This window comes from Tubulanus polymorphus, chromosome 1, assembly GCF_964204645.1.
Source record: "Tubulanus polymorphus chromosome 1, tnTubPoly1.2, whole genome shotgun sequence".
NCBI classification, from domain to species: domain Eukaryota; kingdom Metazoa; phylum Nemertea; class Palaeonemertea; order Tubulaniformes; family Tubulanidae; genus Tubulanus; species Tubulanus polymorphus.
Window position 1 is genome coordinate 6,113,912 of NC_134025.1, and position 17,795 is coordinate 6,131,706.

General features: G+C 37.7%; 2 protein-coding genes across 2 annotated transcripts; both read right to left on the bottom strand.

The window, feature by feature from the left end:
* Window positions 1-10,858: 10,858 nt before the first annotated feature.
* Window positions 10,859-12,868, bottom strand: LOC141904822 (uncharacterized). The gene is made up of 2 exons (XM_074793493.1): window positions 12,687-12,868; window positions 10,859-12,231 (listed from the first exon to the last, which is right to left on the bottom strand). Exon 2 carries the CDS (start codon window positions 12,211-12,213, stop codon window positions 11,512-11,514), a length of 702 nt encoding a protein of 233 aa, XP_074649594.1. The 5' UTR covers window positions 12,214-12,231; window positions 12,687-12,868; the 3' UTR covers window positions 10,859-11,511.
* An 826-nt stretch (window positions 12,869-13,694) lies between these two features.
* Window positions 13,695-16,956, bottom strand: LOC141915081 (ciliary microtubule associated protein 1B-like). Its single transcript, XM_074806489.1, has 4 exons — window positions 16,771-16,956; window positions 14,965-15,069; window positions 14,454-14,564; window positions 13,695-14,329 (listed from the first exon to the last, which is right to left on the bottom strand). Exons 1-4 carry the CDS (start codon window positions 16,820-16,822, stop codon window positions 13,833-13,835), a joined length of 765 nt encoding a protein of 254 aa, XP_074662590.1. The 5' UTR covers window positions 16,823-16,956; the 3' UTR covers window positions 13,695-13,832.
* Window positions 16,957-17,795: the final 839 nt, after the last annotated feature.

Here is a 17,795-nt window from a genome sequence, read left to right on the forward strand (position 1 = left end):
ATCAACGTTATTGACAATGTTTGTAATTCAATATCAACTCAGATCTCTTTCGCCTTTTCACGGCAAAACACGCGACGTGTTAGTTGTGTAGGCGAGCTGGCGGAAATTAATGAAAATCCAGTTAACAACCGAGATGCCGGCATAATTAATTAACTATTCACATCTTTCATCAAATAGATGATTTCGCGTCCTTTAAAAGTGGCCGATTGTCTCATCATTAGTTTAAGTGCCAAACGATAAATAATGTTACGCGTACAAATAATGATAATCGATTCCGCAGCTCACTTTTTGTGATTCGTCGACCCATCGCGATTATTTTTGAATCAATTTGTCTATCGTTTTATTCAAGCATTGGTTATTGGCTAAGGATGAAAATGAAACTTCGTTCGAAAATACGAGAGAAATTCCGCAATAATTCAGCCAAAGACGTAAAGAGTAAATGGTTTATATATTTGAGCAACGATCGGCCAAAGACTATCAGATTAGCCTCATCAGACGTACAGATTCGGTTCGCCTGATGATATCTAAGTCTTTAGCCGAAACGTTGCTCGAATATACAAACCCTTTAATCAAGAACTTTACATCTTTGATTGAATTATTGTAAAATTTCGTGTAGTGAGTGATCTTACACGGATTGTATCTTCCCGACTTAATATTTTATTCGAAAACATTTTTAAAGGGATGATGAATTTTGTACCTTGTATATAATATATACATTATCTTATAGATTATACATTCATTTGATCATTTTTCCGAATTCATCCTGTTAGTATTCCGTCGTCCTATTGTAAATTGGGTCGTTTAGAATAACACAAGATGAAATATATAGAATCATTATAAACCGATGAGACGGTTATTGATATGCTCGACGACCAATATGCTGAGGATGTCACGTGAAGGGCTGTATCTGTTTTAATGTTATATTCAATAATGTTGCATATTTAAGGAAATGTGCTTTGAACTATATTAATATTACTTTATCATTACCCTGAAAGCAATTCAATCAAATCGTGTTTGCTGTACCAAAAACAATCACTTAGTTGATAAATCGTTGGCGGCAATGTATTGAAAATGTTACTTTTCATGTTCATCAAGTGTGTATTGAATGTCTATTACAGTCTTTTATCATCACACTTTCTGATAATTGTTTCACATGCAGCATTCCAAATGTATTCATTGTTTTGTCTCCGTTTTTCGCCGTATCGTCTTTCACGCTTCTCTTCCTCAAAGTGATGAATGAACATTTGAAAAAGAACCACGGGTCACAACGTCTATCGGCATCAGAACAACCTAGTATGAGTTTTTGTTTTGATCTTCCTAATCTGATGTTTCACAAGTTGAAGTCAGTCACTCGCTCCTACAGCATCAGTGTGCGGAAAGACTTTCGACACGGTATACTATGATCCTCATTTCATAATAAGAGACATTTTCACGATTTTTGTGATAAGCAAATTAATGAAAAAGATATAAAGAGAATCCCACAGAATTCCATCCCAAGAAAGATGATCCATGAAGATAACTATTGGGTTATAGGCGAAACGTGGTATCAATAAATCATTAGCTGAAAGGAAACTTTTCGGACTTTTCGTGTTTCATTAATGGATATTAATGAAACAGAATTGAAAAACACAAAATTTACATCAAGATATATATATTCATTTCTTTAAGAATCTTAAGATTTTATTTTCATTTGATACACATATAAACAGGTTGAGCAACTGTACGACGATTGTATATTACAAATATATAGTTGATCAAGCCCCATGATAAGGCACCAATTCAAAGAGTATATCTATATATGAATACATTCACAAACGACACCGCAGTGCTGCATCAAGTATTTCGCAAGTAAATACAACATAAGAAAATAGCAGAAAATTAAATAAAAACAAAACATGCGTTTTTGGCGATCTGAAATGTTTCCCGAGGTTTTTCCCGGGGTGAAATGCTTCTAATCGTCAAAAGAGAAAGGAATGTCGCGGAAATCACGGCTGAAACCTGACATTTTCAGTGGTTAAATTAGTGAATGGATCTTGTAGTGATACAACTCATCTTTTTTTCAAACTATTGTTTCTCCCATCAGAATGAATTCGTGTTCGACAAAGGATTTCAGAGAAAATACCACAACATATTCACATTCAAAACAGATGGTCGGTTGATCTTTTCACTATTCCGCAATTTACACCGGGTTAAAAGCTGAGCAATTATTCTGTTTGATTGCGTGGGAAAACTGCGCAGAAGCAAAGCTACTGGGTGGTAGAGGACAGAATGTCTGTTTTGGCGTTTCTACACTAGACGGCGCTGTATACGGTTTCTGATCGATCGTTGTTTTTGAAGTATTGGCGCCCCCTATTTGATCTCGTTCCCGTCGTTCGCGAGCTCGCCGATTTTGAAACCAGATTTTCACCTGAAAATGATAACAAGAAAATGGTAAATTGTAAGTTTATTGACGCCTTGAACATTATTTTTGAATATTGACGACAAATAATATGATATATATCATATAATATCAATGATCAATAAAGTTATTATGGATTTGAATATATCAATAATTGAATTGAATTGGTCGGCAACCAGTCCAACCCGATATATCGATGACATAGTGCACATCCTCTCAAAACCAATCATTAAACAATCATTCGACATTAAACAATCATTAAAATCATAATAAGATAGGAGTTATGAAAATGTATAGAATCACAGAATTAACGCTAAAATTCACTATTGCAATTTTCATTTTTAAACGCCCATATCGATGATGTAGTAGTAGACATCAACTCGCCAAGAACAGGTATCAATGTATATAAACGTTATTGTAACGGTTTCTACAGTTTAAAAAAGATTCATAATGCAAAAATAACGAATTGTAACGATCTATTATGCTCGAATCATTTTCATAATATTGATCCGACTATAAGTGAACCAGTTGAGTCAGCGCACACATCTTGCGGAAAACCGTTAAAGTTTCACCGGGCTCGATGAGACGAGAAGATACACAATATCCGTGTAAGAAGATAACAAGAGAAATCCCACAATAAGTTCAGCCAAAACGAGAAACTTGAATAGAAGAGTTATATATATTTGCGCAACGTTTCGGCTAAAGACTATTAGCCATCATCAGGCGTACTGAGTATCATCATCAGTACGCCTGATGATGGCTAATAGTCTTTAGCCGAAACGTTGCGCAAATATATATAACTCTTCTATTCAAGTTTCTCGTTTTGGCTGAACTTATTGTGGGATTTCTCTTGTTTTGTTCACCGGGCTCAGCTACTTAGTTCAAATCGATTTCCCGTGTTGAATGAAATCTATTAAAAACTATTCTTATTCACTGCACGAAAGTAAAAATAAGTGGATATTTTTGACAAAATCGTCGTCGGTATTTCTACGCATCGATAAGAATATTAGTGGGTTATTCTTTTCGCATAAATAATGAATTCTGGAATCATCTCGTATCATAACAGTTCCGATGATACTAGACTTCCGCACAGGAGTTATATTTAAGAACGAAGATCGCGGTAATTGAACATCAGGAAATCAGATAACGTTGTCGTTCGAAGATACGGAATAACTGAACAAAGGCGAATGAATACAGACCGGGATGACGTAATGAAGGACACCATTATTGGTATATTGAAAAACTACTAGCACGTTCGTAATATCCGATTTATATTAATAAACACAATTGGAAGTAAACATTTACAAAAATAAACGAGAATCTATTTATGTCGATAAGAATTTGTCGCCCATTATATAAGCCGAGACTGTTGGCTAGGAAGATTGGAAAACGAGAATGGGTGATTTTTTTAAACCTGACGCGTGCCACCTTGTCGAAATGCTCCGGGTGAAAAACGCTTTGACGAATGAAGTCTATTCAAGCAGTGAAAGAAGTTACGACCACTTAATTCGCGCTTACCGGATTACCTCCAGGCGCGTGTCTTGTAAAATATGAGAATTAAGTTTCTCGCCGGAAACTCCCCGATATACTGTTTACTCTCGTGTAAGGACAGATCGAAATAAAGGTTGGAGTAAGGTCTGAATGGGTAGTTAGATTCAAGATAACACATGTTTAGATTGGATTAGAGAAAAAAAACTCATCGAGTAAACAAAGTAATCATTTCATGCCAAATTGATGCTCCATCTATTTATAGATAAGTAAAAAAACAATCAGGATAATCTAAATAATCGTACTCATATAAATGTCTATATTTCACGATTACTTTCTTGTTTTTCTGTGTTCAGAAACATTACCATCGGCAGGGAAAGCAGTATTCACCGAGTTGATGATATTATTCAATTAATATGTTTACTTCGTGCGATCCCAGGGGCCCCGGATGAGGAGGGAACGCGATTTAGACACTATTCAAATGCATCTCCTTCCGCAAATAGTTTAAGATAATATCCCGAGGATTCAGAATACGATTTTCTTTATCTCAAAATTCTAAGAGCAAGAGCAAAGGATGAACCTTATAGAACAAATCACTATACTGGTATCTTTTTATACTTACTGGTATCAGTAGCTTTCAGGAAGTTTAATTGAAAATCAAGTCGCTAGACAACCAAAATATTCTTAAGCAGAAAAAGGACAATCTCATCGGAACATGAGACGTGGGATTGATTTTACTAATCTAATTTCGAAGAGTTCAATCCATCCAATATTAGATATAAAATACTTACTCTGGTTTCTGTCAGGTCCAACGTGGCTGATAAACTGGCTACATCCATACTACTGAGATATCGAGTTTGGTGAAATTTGTTTTCTAGACTGCTGACTTGATGTTGAGTGAACGGTACTCGCGGATTGCGGCCGAGTTTGCGTTTTTTCTGTCCACCGCCATCTTTCTTTTTCTGACCTGATTGACAAAAATGGAGAAAAAAAATCTATTATCAATGATGCATTAGATAAGAATTAAGGAATTAAGGCACGAACGAGGGAATGAAATATATTGAAACATTCTTCCGTTATTTAAGCCGTGAAGACGGAGAAACTGTAAACGACCCGAATCTGCTGATTGATGATCAAGAGATAATTGACTTACAGAATCCACATAATCCACTAGGTTTTCGTGATATTCTGACCTCGTATCAGCTATTCGATGATTTTAAGTATCACACATAAGATTTATAGAGAAGGTTTCAAGAAATACTTTACTTGGTAGTACCTTTCTCAGTGAGGTGAAAAAATCTAATTTTATCCCCCAATAATCCAAGCATCTATACATTCATTAATTTGATGAATACAACATCATCAATCTGATAAAATGAATTGGAAAATTCTTTCTACAGATGTTTAAGACACGTAAATTGCTTCTTGGGTTTACGTACCTATATATGACACGATATTTGTAATATATGAAACGCCCATTTTAAAATCGAGGTAACGTTTCGATATGATACAAGTATCATTGCTTTGATGAATTAAGATTATCATTATCAAATCAACTACGAGGTACAAGCAAAACACGCCTGGTAAGCTAATTAGTTCATCGCGAATAGCTATTGTCATTATGTGGGATTCACATAGCAATTCATTTGTTTGCAATTAGTGTCATGAACGCCGTGGTAATTTGGGTTAATAATGAAGTTTTCATCAATTTTGACAGACACAATAATTCATGTTTTCCCGTCGCGGTGTCGGATTTCCGTGTTGTTCGGATAGCCGGACTATAATCTGCGCCCGGGACGCCCGTAGGCCAGTGTTGCCGTCACCCTTGGTTTGGTTAACTCGGTAACAACGCAGCTAGAAACGACAGCGACTCAATCTTGTGGAGCGAATTTTATTTTTCAGATAATTTGCAGAGGAGGCACTGTTCTATTGAAGAGGAGTGCTTATGATACGCATATCACGCAGTACTTTTTTAATGAAATAAGTAAAAGCTTTATAGAATTACTTTATCAATGTTGTGCGTCAGATTTTGCCAGCTACGTAATCATCAACAGGATGTGCCGACCACAACGACATTGAAACTATATTAGAGTGTTTCATCAAACACGTTCGCTAATATACTCAAAAATACAATTAATTAGCTTCCAATTTGAGAGTTACTGCGCTTGAGAAACGTGATATCAATTCACTAATTCGTCATTGTTTGAAAGCATTTCGGCTTCAGTTTATATAAGAGACGCGACGTGTCCGCGTCAAGCAAAGCTATTAAAATCTATGATTTCAAAGTGAAACGCATTAATACAATCACGTCCGTCCATTAATACGATTCGATTATGGGCGCGCGCGTGTTTTGTGACCAAACACCTGCTTATGGGAGTCATGTTCAAATTAAACAAATTGATTCTTATCACTGCCAGTGTGATGGGCATAATAATTTGATAAAAGTCGATGATAAAATCGTCGTCGATTGGCTCATGAAAACCGAAATATGTGCACGATTGAGAAAATGCGATTGTCGTATCAATAAAATGGCGTTTATGAGGTGAAACTACACAAAAATGATATTGGAATTAGCGCCAAGAAATACATTGATAGCAACGTTTCACTGAACATGAATGAAATTGCATTTGAATTAAGGTTTGAACAGGAATCGAATTTCCCAACTATATACTTCGATTTAAACAAAAAATTCTGTAAATGCCCATCACGCAAATATGTACATTTCCGTTTTCAAAATCAAACCCCCGTTTCGATCCCGGCTGGTGTGCTGGGTTTGTAAGAGACACCAAATATAAAGAAAATAATCAAACGAAATCTACCAATCAAACAAATAACAGCGTCAGTCCCTATATTCTAAGATCAAAACAACTTTTCGAATCTAAATTTTTCTTCTGCATGGTTTTGTTTTGTTTTGATTGATTAAGTTTGATTCTGCGACCTAGTTTAACCAATTTCTAGTTCAGGGCAGCTTTCATTTAGTTGAAGACAAGTTCGTTTGTCGGCAAAAATCCTTCTCAACTCGAGGAGTAATAACGAACCATCTGGTCCAGCTGAGATTCAACGATAAGTACTCATAACTAAGTATTGTGTAAAAACTGCCTCTGGGTTCGAAATGTGGACAGATTTCGCGAGGGTGTTTACCCCGAAGACAGCCGTCTCAGTCCACGTGTCCCACAACTAGGGGCCTGTTGATCCCCGTCAGAGGACCTGCTGTATTCACGCTGTGGCAGAAACTACCTTTGTCACAAATCCAGATAAATTAAAAGCTAAGTAATTGATAATTATCAACGGTGATTCGAATTGTGGCGACATATGTTGTCGAAACTGAAGTCAGACTCCAGAAACCAAATCGGAAGTCAGTTTGTTGCCCGGATGAACGAATAGATCGAGACCAAGAAGATCAATGTCGCACCAGGGGGCGCGTTTTATTCAATCAAGGCTACTTAAGATTATGGTGGGTTTTTTGAAATTGAGCGACCGCACTGATCAATAGAAAAAAAGAAATTTTAATCACGAAATGAAGGGTCCGCTCACTGTTACGCCTTCTAATTACACAAAATCAATTCTTGCGCGAAAGTTAAGGAGAAATTAATCCTTCAATCAATTTAGAATGATCTTGCTGCGAATAGATTTGAATAGCAAGCGTAGACCTTTGGAGCATTAAGACATTTGCAATCACGTTCAATGGTTTTTTTGAAATACGATTTGATCTTATTTTATTACTATGTCATTCTTTTGAAAACTACATTAACCAACAAAACTGAAAAGGTTACCGAGATGTTTGTGGTTTTGGTGCTAGTTGAACAGGCGTAACTTGGAATCTAAGGGCAGCTATCAGAGGAACTTTGGTGGCCTTAAAACGAATCGAATTGAAACTGGGCTGGAATCCTTTAGCCTTCCATTCACTAGTGATGCAACTCGCCCCCAAATAAGAATAAGCCTGGTCTCGAAAAGTATGTGTCTGTTAAGGCCGGTCAGTCAGACTAAATTTGATACTGCATGGAATCCGATCTGCATCTGGCTATTAATAGATTCGGTAAAACTTTGTTTCCATGATCGCATCTTCACATATTGTCCACTTGCACCTGTGGTGACCATGACTCGTGAACTATCAACTCGTATTTGATTTCAAAGCGGACAAATTTCCGTTTAATTGTCTATAATTATGAAAATGTTTGCGCAGATTCGACAAACAAGTTGATACAAGGAAGGAGCCGATGTGGTTTCGAGCCGCAACAGTGTAATTACCAACCGAAATAAAACCATCCCGCATACGGACACCTCCCACCAGTAAATTGGTAATTATAGCCCATAATGGCCGGAACGGCGCTGTCCTACGGGAGCTTCGGGGCAGGGCAGTTCGCGACTGTTTGGAGTTTGACATCCCGACAGCGATAATGCTTAACCGTTGGCAATATGAAAGCTGACCAGCAGCCGCGATGTTAACCGCGATATTGGCGAAAGATCTGAAGTCACGTCACGGACTTCGCCCTAAATGGCTTTTAGTCATAGCATTTGTTTGAATTACTAAGATAATGCAACAAATACCCGTATAATTATCTAATCTATAAATCATAGAAATATTGAAATAAAATACCAATACTTCGACTCCCGATAGAGTTTAGTAGTTCCATTTAAAATGTGATAATCGAAAAGACTCGTTTAAACTATCGTAAGTTTTAAGTAGGAAATGATACATAACAGTTATCTAATAAAATTAGAAAAAAAATACATACGTTGAAGTTTTGGTGGTTTGTATCTAGTGCAGTTTAACCAGGAGTAATACACATCTTGACCGTCTAAATTTTGTTCAACCAAACGCTTGACATCAATTTCTTCAGCATTATCAAACTCGTCAATTTCATCGTCATTTTTCGCATTGTCCTTTTGCTCGCATCCTGATACGTTGTTACTATAATTCGACTGTTCCGATGAATAGTTTCGCTCCGGCCTCAAAATGTCCTCGATATTGAAACCCATTTTACCGCGGTGACAGTTCGTTTTTTGACTGTTGGAAACTCTTCGGTAATTCATAGAACCGCTGTTGTTTTGCCGAATTATCTGCTGATGACTAGTTTGATCTGCCGAAAATTCTTTAGAAAATTGTCCTGTCAGGTAATTCCTGCTATACGGCCAAAGCAAAGGGCTACATGCCTGTTGTTGCCCGTCTATCGTAGATAGTTGAGCCGCGTACATATAATAATAGCTGGGGTACCAGATAGAAGGCAGTTGAGGAACTCTGTATTCCATTCTTTCAGCCATCCCGTCACGTCTCCTTGATAATTAACTTATAAAACCCACAAGCAAAGTGATGCTGAATTTATACGGGGCCAAACTGTGACATCACGCTCCTCCTCATTTCTAATTAATTCATAAAATATTGGCAGAAATAGTCAGTTTGCGCATGTGTGCTAGCGTTTGCCTGCTGGTGGTTTGAACACGCGCATGCGCCAGGACAACCATTTACAGTCTTGATGAAGGGCGCACCTGAGACAGCGGAAACCCCACTGTGTATTCCAATGTCAGCTATTATGATACAGACAACAGAAGAGCAGTTTAATTAAGGAAATTCAACTATTAAAGCTCAGTTAACTAATCATTTTCTTTTGAGGATAACATCACACATAGATCTAGTAGCGAGGATTTATCATCATGTTCACTGAGCTGAATTAGTAACGGTGGGGGAGAGAGTGGGAGTACGTACTGCATTAATCGATGTCCGTCCCCTTTTCATCCTTCATAGTTTTATGTTCATGGAACAATCTGTTTGTTAAATCTAGTTAATGAAGAACTCAAAGACTTGGAAAATCGTTTAAAAACGACTACCCAAAATTTGTTTCAATGCTTATACCTTTAGCTTTGTAGTGAAACAGATAACCTCGTCTATACTAGGTTTCTTAGACTCACTTCTGACTGAACCTGCTGGTTCAGCAGATCGTGGAATAAAATTTGTATGAGAGCAGATTTTGAAAACGTAATTTGCTAAACAAAAACAAGTCACGAAAGAGGCCTTCACTGGCAATTCCGATTTGATTTGAAACCAAATGCGAGTAGTGTAATTGAAAGAACATTTTTTTTTATTTCAGGAGAATATAACAAATGATTTGAAAACATCATCCAAGCATGTATACAAACTTTCTCGTCCCCCCTGGAAGTAGCTTTTGATTAATATAGGCTTTTTTGAAAATTTAAAAACCGATAATCAAACACCACATATTGCTAATCAGAAAAAACAACTTTTAGTTAACATTAGAAAGAAACTGCTCAATTAAGAAACTCCTTGCGCAACTTGTTAATAATCATTGCCCGCTGCAATTATTAGCCGTCATATTTCGGAACTCAAATTACACGCAATTTAACACTGCGCAGTCGTGTGTCAATCGTCGTTCCATGTCATCTGATCCGCGTTTTCCTGCCACCCCAAGGGCTACTGTAAATAAGAAATTTGGGATAAAACGATGAGCAAGATTAGCTTAACTATGGTGATATTGAAACTGGCGGCTGCTGTCCACAGGCGCAAAGCATCAATTATAATTGTTTAAACGGATAGAACATATATATTCAAGAAATTGCTTGTTATCAAAGAAGGCATTCATTATATTTGTCGGATCCTCAGGCGGTGAAAACAAACAGTCTTAGTCCGAATTTCTTTTTTAAAGTAAATCAGTGTCATGCGGCACGTGTGTCGATGCGGCATTCATTCCACCTGGGTTGATGTTTTCAAATATCTTTGACCAAAAATGATTGATATAGAAAAAAAGTTGAGTTGATAATCGGTTGGTCATCAACTATAAATTGAGGAGTAAATTCAGGTCGGCATAGCATAAATAACTGCATTTAATTTGGTGGTTATCTGTAGAATCTTTTTTGATCCTCGGTAATTTTTCGCTTGGCTTTTTGTTCAAACCCGAATCCTGAAATCCGATAACTCTCCCCAAATACATATCTAAAATGAAAACAACAATATAAAGGTGCTATTAGATAACTTTTTATTATATGAAAAGATGCGGAATTTTCTATTTGTAAATTATCAATGATATTTTAATATCCATTAAGCATCTCAGAAGTAAGAGAAAACATAAGAACTATATAATATATGATATAATGAAAAAATGTTTTAAGTTTCGAAAGGTTAAACAGTTAACAAAATATCAGTGCCTAAACATGTGCGCGATAGTGCGCGCGGTTTTTCGGTATAAATTCACCCCGATGATAATCATTTATTTGTATAGATTGATTTCATCAGAGAAACGTTTTTACAGCAATTCTTCTCCCAGAAAATAACCTCTATATAGCAAGCGCTAGCAGATCATCACTGAATGATATGCCCCCTCCCCCCTTTGTTGAAATATCAAACACCAACGGAATTGGTTTATGGAAGATTTATCGAGAAAAATACATGATATATAAATGCATAGCAAAAGATTACGATGTGTAAGCGTTAGGCATAGAGCAAACATTTCAGTACAAAATGAATGAGTTGGTTGAACCAAATGTATATAGATTCGGTTTATGTACGAATAGAGATAAATTTATTGACATATGGAGTTCACCATATATCTTCGGTAGCAACCAGATCTACTGCGCAGTAACGGTCGTTTCTTTCAAAAGAAACATTTCATTACTTAGAATGCTCGGTTACTTCTGCGGGCGCAGCAAGTCGCTTTGCAACAGAAAGCCGACTGCACGATCGAAGTGATGAACTCGGTGAGAAACAGGAGCGTATCGATCACCAAAAGGACCGTGATCAATTGGTGTCGATCGCAGGTTATGTACCGCATATTCTCAACTACACTGTTGATGATGGTGGCCGTAGATTTTTCAATTTCGCCGTTGACATCTATATCCTCCATTTCGCTGAACTTCTTGCAAAGGACATCGTGAAAAGTGCCAATAGACACGGCAAACGAGGCTGCAATCAGCAGAGACACGAACGAACTTATGGAAGAGATGATGCTGAACACCATGCTCGTGACAATGAAGCCCTTGCCCTGGACCTTTCTCTTTGCAGCAGCAACGGCAAACGCTCCAGCCAAGATGAACCACAAAGGACACCAGAAATTGTAGAAGTAGTAGTTGATCATGCTCATGCTGATTTCGAGGATGCCAATAAACAGCGAAATGACACCGATAGCTATCTGGACAGCACCACAGCCGTGTAATCCCGAATTGACAGCTGGAGACCTTGTTTGCGCGGATAGGACAGGCGGTTGGTACCCCGCAGTATAGACGGTCATAGGAGGAACCGGATAAGAAGGTGGTGGCTGCGTCCATGCTGGTGGCACTTCAGCGTGCACTAAATCAACTTTGTCTCCATCAGATGCCATTGTAGTAGTAGTATTAACCTGATAGAAATAAATGATAACGCATGAGTCAGTCAGGGTGACCTACTACCAACGAGTTATTTTGTTGTGGTATGCACATTGTAGGCCACGCCATCTTATTAACCAATTTCCTTCTTCCCCACCAATCCTATACGTGATTATTATATATACTGGTTTATCTATTAAATTCTTTGGGCAATTGTAATTTTCACTTTTTGCCTAAGTGCGTATAAAATGGCCTTCTTATATTCAGAATAGCAGCAATTTTCTTTTGACATGAAACATATTTACATATAATTATGGGTGTTTTACGTATACAAAATGGCAAGGTTCACACAAAATGGTCCATTCAAATACTGTAATTTCATCATCTAGTCTGAATTTACTAGAAAATCAATCACCGAATGAAACTGTGTTTTGATACAGCTTCGAGAGAAGGTTACGTAATGATACATTTATACACAACTAAAACTCACCTTGTCTCCGTTTAGCGTTTTTCGAGACGTCAGACGTTTAGACAGACGTTGTTGGCGAGCTGGTTGGTATACTGCGTTGTTGCATGTAAGGTATGGTGAAAATACCAAATCAATGGGGCGCTGTATAACGCCAGCTTAGCTATTGCGCACAGCTTGTAAAGCCTCCGATATGCGCACACTACTCTTGATCGAGTCTAGTATATCTATTCAATCGTCACTTCTTTTTATTTTCTGTATGAGAGAGCTCGTTTATCGTGTAGTGTCTTTTATTCGGTTTACAAGAATCATTCAAATAGACCTATATGCCTTGAATTTATAAAGTAATAAGTATAATCTAAAGGGATAATTATCTGCTAGTAAATCAGGGCCCGAGAACTGAGGGAACCGAGAGGGGTTGTGGGGCTGCAGGGACTGATGTCCTCCCCTTTTTTCCTGATCGACGTCCTAAAATTCATTATGGTCTATTTGATCTGTTTGACCGTCAGAGTTTCGATCAATTCTCAATGCCACTAATCTGATGTCTCAGAATGCACCAAATTATGTCTTGAAAATAGAAATTTCTCCCCGACCCCCGCATTTGGTCCCACGATTTTCGAACGCCTCGTGCTTGGGGGACTCGGTCTTAAAACCCCCACACCTCGAAATTGCGTCCGTAGGCCCTGTAAGTATCGGAAGAAAATCGGTCGCTTAAGGAGAAAATTTGTTTAATTCAAAAGATGAAGGAAAATGATATTTCTTAGAGTTAGTTATTAGAAGGATCTAAATAATTGGAACAAGTATTTTCATGCATTTAAAATAATAGGCTCGTAGCGTGAGGAACATGCGCATGGTTTCGTTTTTATATTGCTCGGAACGTATTGGGGCCTGGGCATCTGGGGCCCTTTCCCACAAAAATGTGAAAATTCCATTAAACTTCCTCAGTATATTCCTTGTTAAGATAAAAGTGAGCACTCAACACTTCGGGCCTGATTTTTAAAACCACAGCTAATTCATAAGTATACAGTTTATTTCAACCTTAAAACAACTTTTTCACATAATTTATGTTAAATACATAACACATAAAGCAATTTCATGCGTTTATCACAGTATACTAAAATAAGGTATACGCCGTAGTCTAGATCGAGTTGAAAATAATCAAAGGCAGTGTTAGTCTGTGACATCCACTATAACCGGCATAACATACTCAGAATGACGTATTCCCATTGAAAACCTAGGTACCGACGGCTTGTGGGCGTTTACTTTATCTGGGTCATATGCACCCGGTCCAGGGATTTGTGTTTTGTCCCTGGGTAACGTCGGTCGACCTTGCATGGAATACTGTCCGGATCGGGTTCTGAATGTGTTCGGTTCTACCGAGCCATATCTCGCAGGACCGGGAGTTTTTGCCAAATCGTACGCAGCGCTGAACATATCGCTTCTGGGCGCCATAGAAAATCCCGGTGCTCCTCGTATATGTGGAATTTTTGGACCCAGTGTAGCCGGTATGTGATAAGAATTGGGGGCGGGTATTTTGTCGCATCGGCGTAGTCTCGTTCGTTTGCCTATTGAGAACGACGGGGCTGAGACCCCGCGGTCAATTCGTACGTTTTCCGGATTGTAAGCTCCTGGAGCTGGTGTGAAAAATGATTCCGCGAGTCTTCCCTCTAAAAAATAAGAAATATACATTTATCGTCAACGGATACCGTGTTTAGTTAATTCTTAAGTTAAGTAAATAGTTCTACTACAATGTTCTAAAATTGGAACTGGAATTAGGTATGGTTAACTTACTTGGATCTCTATGGCGACCGAGAATTGAAAACTTCGGGGTTCCATCTTTACCGAATCTCGTCAAAGCAGGATCAACAGCATAACCTGGTCCTGGAATCGTATCACGGGGTCCTACAAGAAAGAAAGATCGTTAACACTGGTTATGAGGAACGAAGTGAGAGTTTCATCAGTCGCGTGAACAGATCTAATCAAAACATTTCCCGTTAATGCATCGGAACCTTTTCAGACGTAATAGAGTGAAGGGTCCTCGAAACAATTCAAACGATGCTGACGACCATTCGGTGCATAACAATTTTATCAACTGGCAATAGTGACGCTAATCGCAGCCATCTTGATCATCCGATAGCAATCAAAAGCACAAAAAAGGGAATCAAACACGTTTTATACCCGGTATTTTAGAGTTGCGTCACCATCGCTACACCTCCAATAACATCGCTCTCTCGGGATCATAAACCTTCGAGAACTTAGCTTCAATTACAATCATCTAAAAACGTACTTCAAAACGTCATACCTGGACATTTGGAGCCGAATGAATAAGCAGGATCTCTGCGCTTGCTGACATCATGTTCTCTGTGCCCTAACGTCGGTGGCAGTTTATACCTCCCCGGACCTGGACCTGAAATCATGATGACAAATGTCAATACAATACAGTAATACATGAAATGGTTAAAGCCATCAAAAATTCATAAAGACTAGTCTTTACGAATTTTTGATAAAACCCAGGTATTTCTATCGTAGCCTCTTTCGATCGTTTTGATCTGATAGGAGAACTCATTATCTATACACAATACATTGCTCCACAATTGCTGCGACAATAATTGATCTCTCTACGATAATAGAATTGTCATCAACAGACCTTACTATTATTATACCACACATCCACGCCTATCCTATCGGCGAAGCTGACACTGATAATAAAGATATAACATATTATACATCTATTGAATAATAAATATAAGGTCGATGATTTGCAGTGTTCGTCGAAAGTAAGGCAACAATAAAATATTTTATTGATAGAAATATACGTAACATCGTCATGGTCCCTGTTGGTTAATAAGTATGGGAGCCTTATTAATTATTCTCGCGAACTTTGAGTCACACCTCATAGGCATAAATACGACATCCACGGCATCGTATGGAGTATATAGATTCCAATATATTGAAACAAAAATGTATCGTATTCAAGGAATGAGCAAAAATATATTTAGTTATGAAGATCAACGATATATCTAAAATTATCTAATTCAATTCAAACGCATTGGGTTTTCATTATTCTTGGCTCTAGTTTCACGAGACAAAATTACGTAAATAGTCGATAATGAACTGAACAATCTAAACTTATGAAACAAGGCCCAGGTTCTCGAGGGAAGCAGGGAAACATACGCTCAATTTACGCCAGAATGTCGAGGGTTTAAGCAGCGTACAGGTAATGCGCCTGACATCACGCATCACGTAAGGCGTCAAGCGCAAGCTACAGACTGAGGTAACCAGAAAACTGACTTGAAAGTTTATTGACGCCATGGAAAATAACACACATATTCTGTGTTTTGTCGACAATAAATTATATTGTAATACAAATTATATTACATTGAACAAAACAGCCGCGATATATTGATGACGTACGTGAATAAGGGCCTACCTAATTAGTCGCATAGTGTGCAATTCTTGTGCGGAACTATTCCGATATCAATTTTAGATGAAGTACAGGCTTGTGGTAGGAGCATTAATTAACTGAACCATGTAGATGAAATGCACCAAGCCAAGTTATACACATGCACATACAATTTTTAAATTTTCAACTCATTGGTGACTAATGTTTGATGTCTGTGATCATTTATATGCATATACAGTACACATGTGTATATATTAAATGATACAAATTTTCAGTTCTCAAGAGTAGCCTTATTAATGAACATTTGCAAATTGAAAATTTTCTTTTACTCAGTAGCATTTTCATTTTTAACAATAGATAGAAAATAGGTCTAGTCCCAGGATAACATAAATCTTAAAGAATAAGCAAATTACGTAAATCGACGTATTTGTGACGTAAGTGCACAATAAATTTTCCTCAGCCTCAACTTCATTCTATGTGAGTGCAGTACATTATAATTAGCGATTTCTTTCTGAAGTGTTTCAGTACGTAGAATTCTCGTAAAAAATGATGAAATTTCGAATGATTTTTATTTTTAAAGTTCATGCACGATGAACACATCTAAAACTTGAATTTCATTATGATTTTTCTCTTCAGAGTGATAATGAAATTACCAAGCAGTATCGATAGAATTATTAAACATCTCGTTTTTAATTATTTTCTCACCTCTTTCCATGGCTTCTACCATCGGTCGATTATTTTCTCTATCTTCTGGCATTTTCAAATGGACAGTTTAACGCCGCAAATATATAATATTGTAGTTCAGTCCTTCGGTCTGGATTGCTCCCGTCTTCGATGTTGTATGGCAGCCAGAACTTCTCACGTGTACCTTTTAGCCAACTTGTCCCGCGGGAACGTTGCTAAGGTGGGAATGCGGTATAACGGGACGCGAGATGTTAACTCATCAATATTTAGAGTAAATACATGCACAACATTCCGTCACTTTTAGCAACAGAAAACAATAAACAGATAGCCGTAGCCACGAGTTGCGCGTCACTGGCTGTCTATCACAAGTTCGTTGTGAGATATACGCGTTGTATTAGGTATTTGCAGCACTTCAGACACAGCGAGAAGTGGCGTGAAAAACTACCAACGATGACAATGAGTGTACTTTTTATCGGTAATAAATTAACCGCAATGTAGTGTAGTCATAGTATAGTTACATAGAGATGCATGATAATAGCGGTTTTATGATGATGATGAATTTTGCTTTCAAATTTGATTTGTTTCAATGTGTTTAGAACCGTGACGTTGTACGTAAAAGACTAAGAAAATCATCACGCGATCCTTTCTGAATATTAAACCATGTAAACAAAATTCGCCTATATCTCGCTTTTCTACTAAGTTAAAACGCCGCGGCCCGATAAAATCGGAGGGTATAAAGAGCTACATATTACATAAAGGGAGGTTGGTTCCGTGGCTTATACACACAAAAAAATCCAAATCAGATCCGATTAATGCAAAAAAGGGGATCGGCGAAACTGTGGCTTATACAAATAAATCGGCTATTAAGACCAGCAGATGGCGTCAGCGTCGTCGTACACAATGTTGTCGCTAACAAAAATCTCAACACACGAACATTCACACAACTATTTCCAAATATTGTAATACGTTAAGAGCAACCTTTGTTACCAAAAGGAGATAACGTGACGTAATTCTAAAATTTTCGACAGCTTCTTGCTCATATTTAA

Excerpts from the sequence above, each read along its gene's own strand:
- LOC141904822 (XM_074793493.1), bottom strand. The coding sequence starts at position 12,213 with ATGGCATCTGATGGAGACAAAGTTGATTTAGTGCACGCTGAAGTGCCA.
- LOC141915081 (XM_074806489.1), bottom strand. The coding sequence starts at position 16,822 with ATGCCAGAAGATAGAGAAAATAATCGACCGATGGTAGAAGCCATGGAA. Across the intron at positions 15,070-16,770 it reads GGTAGAAGCCATGGAAAGAG|GTCCAGGTCCGGGGAGGTAT; the intron begins GTGAGAAAATAA and ends TCATGATTTCAG. Across the intron at positions 14,565-14,964 it reads ATTCGGCTCCAAATGTCCAG|GACCCCGTGATACGATTCCA; the intron begins GTATGACGTTTT and ends TCTTTCTTGTAG.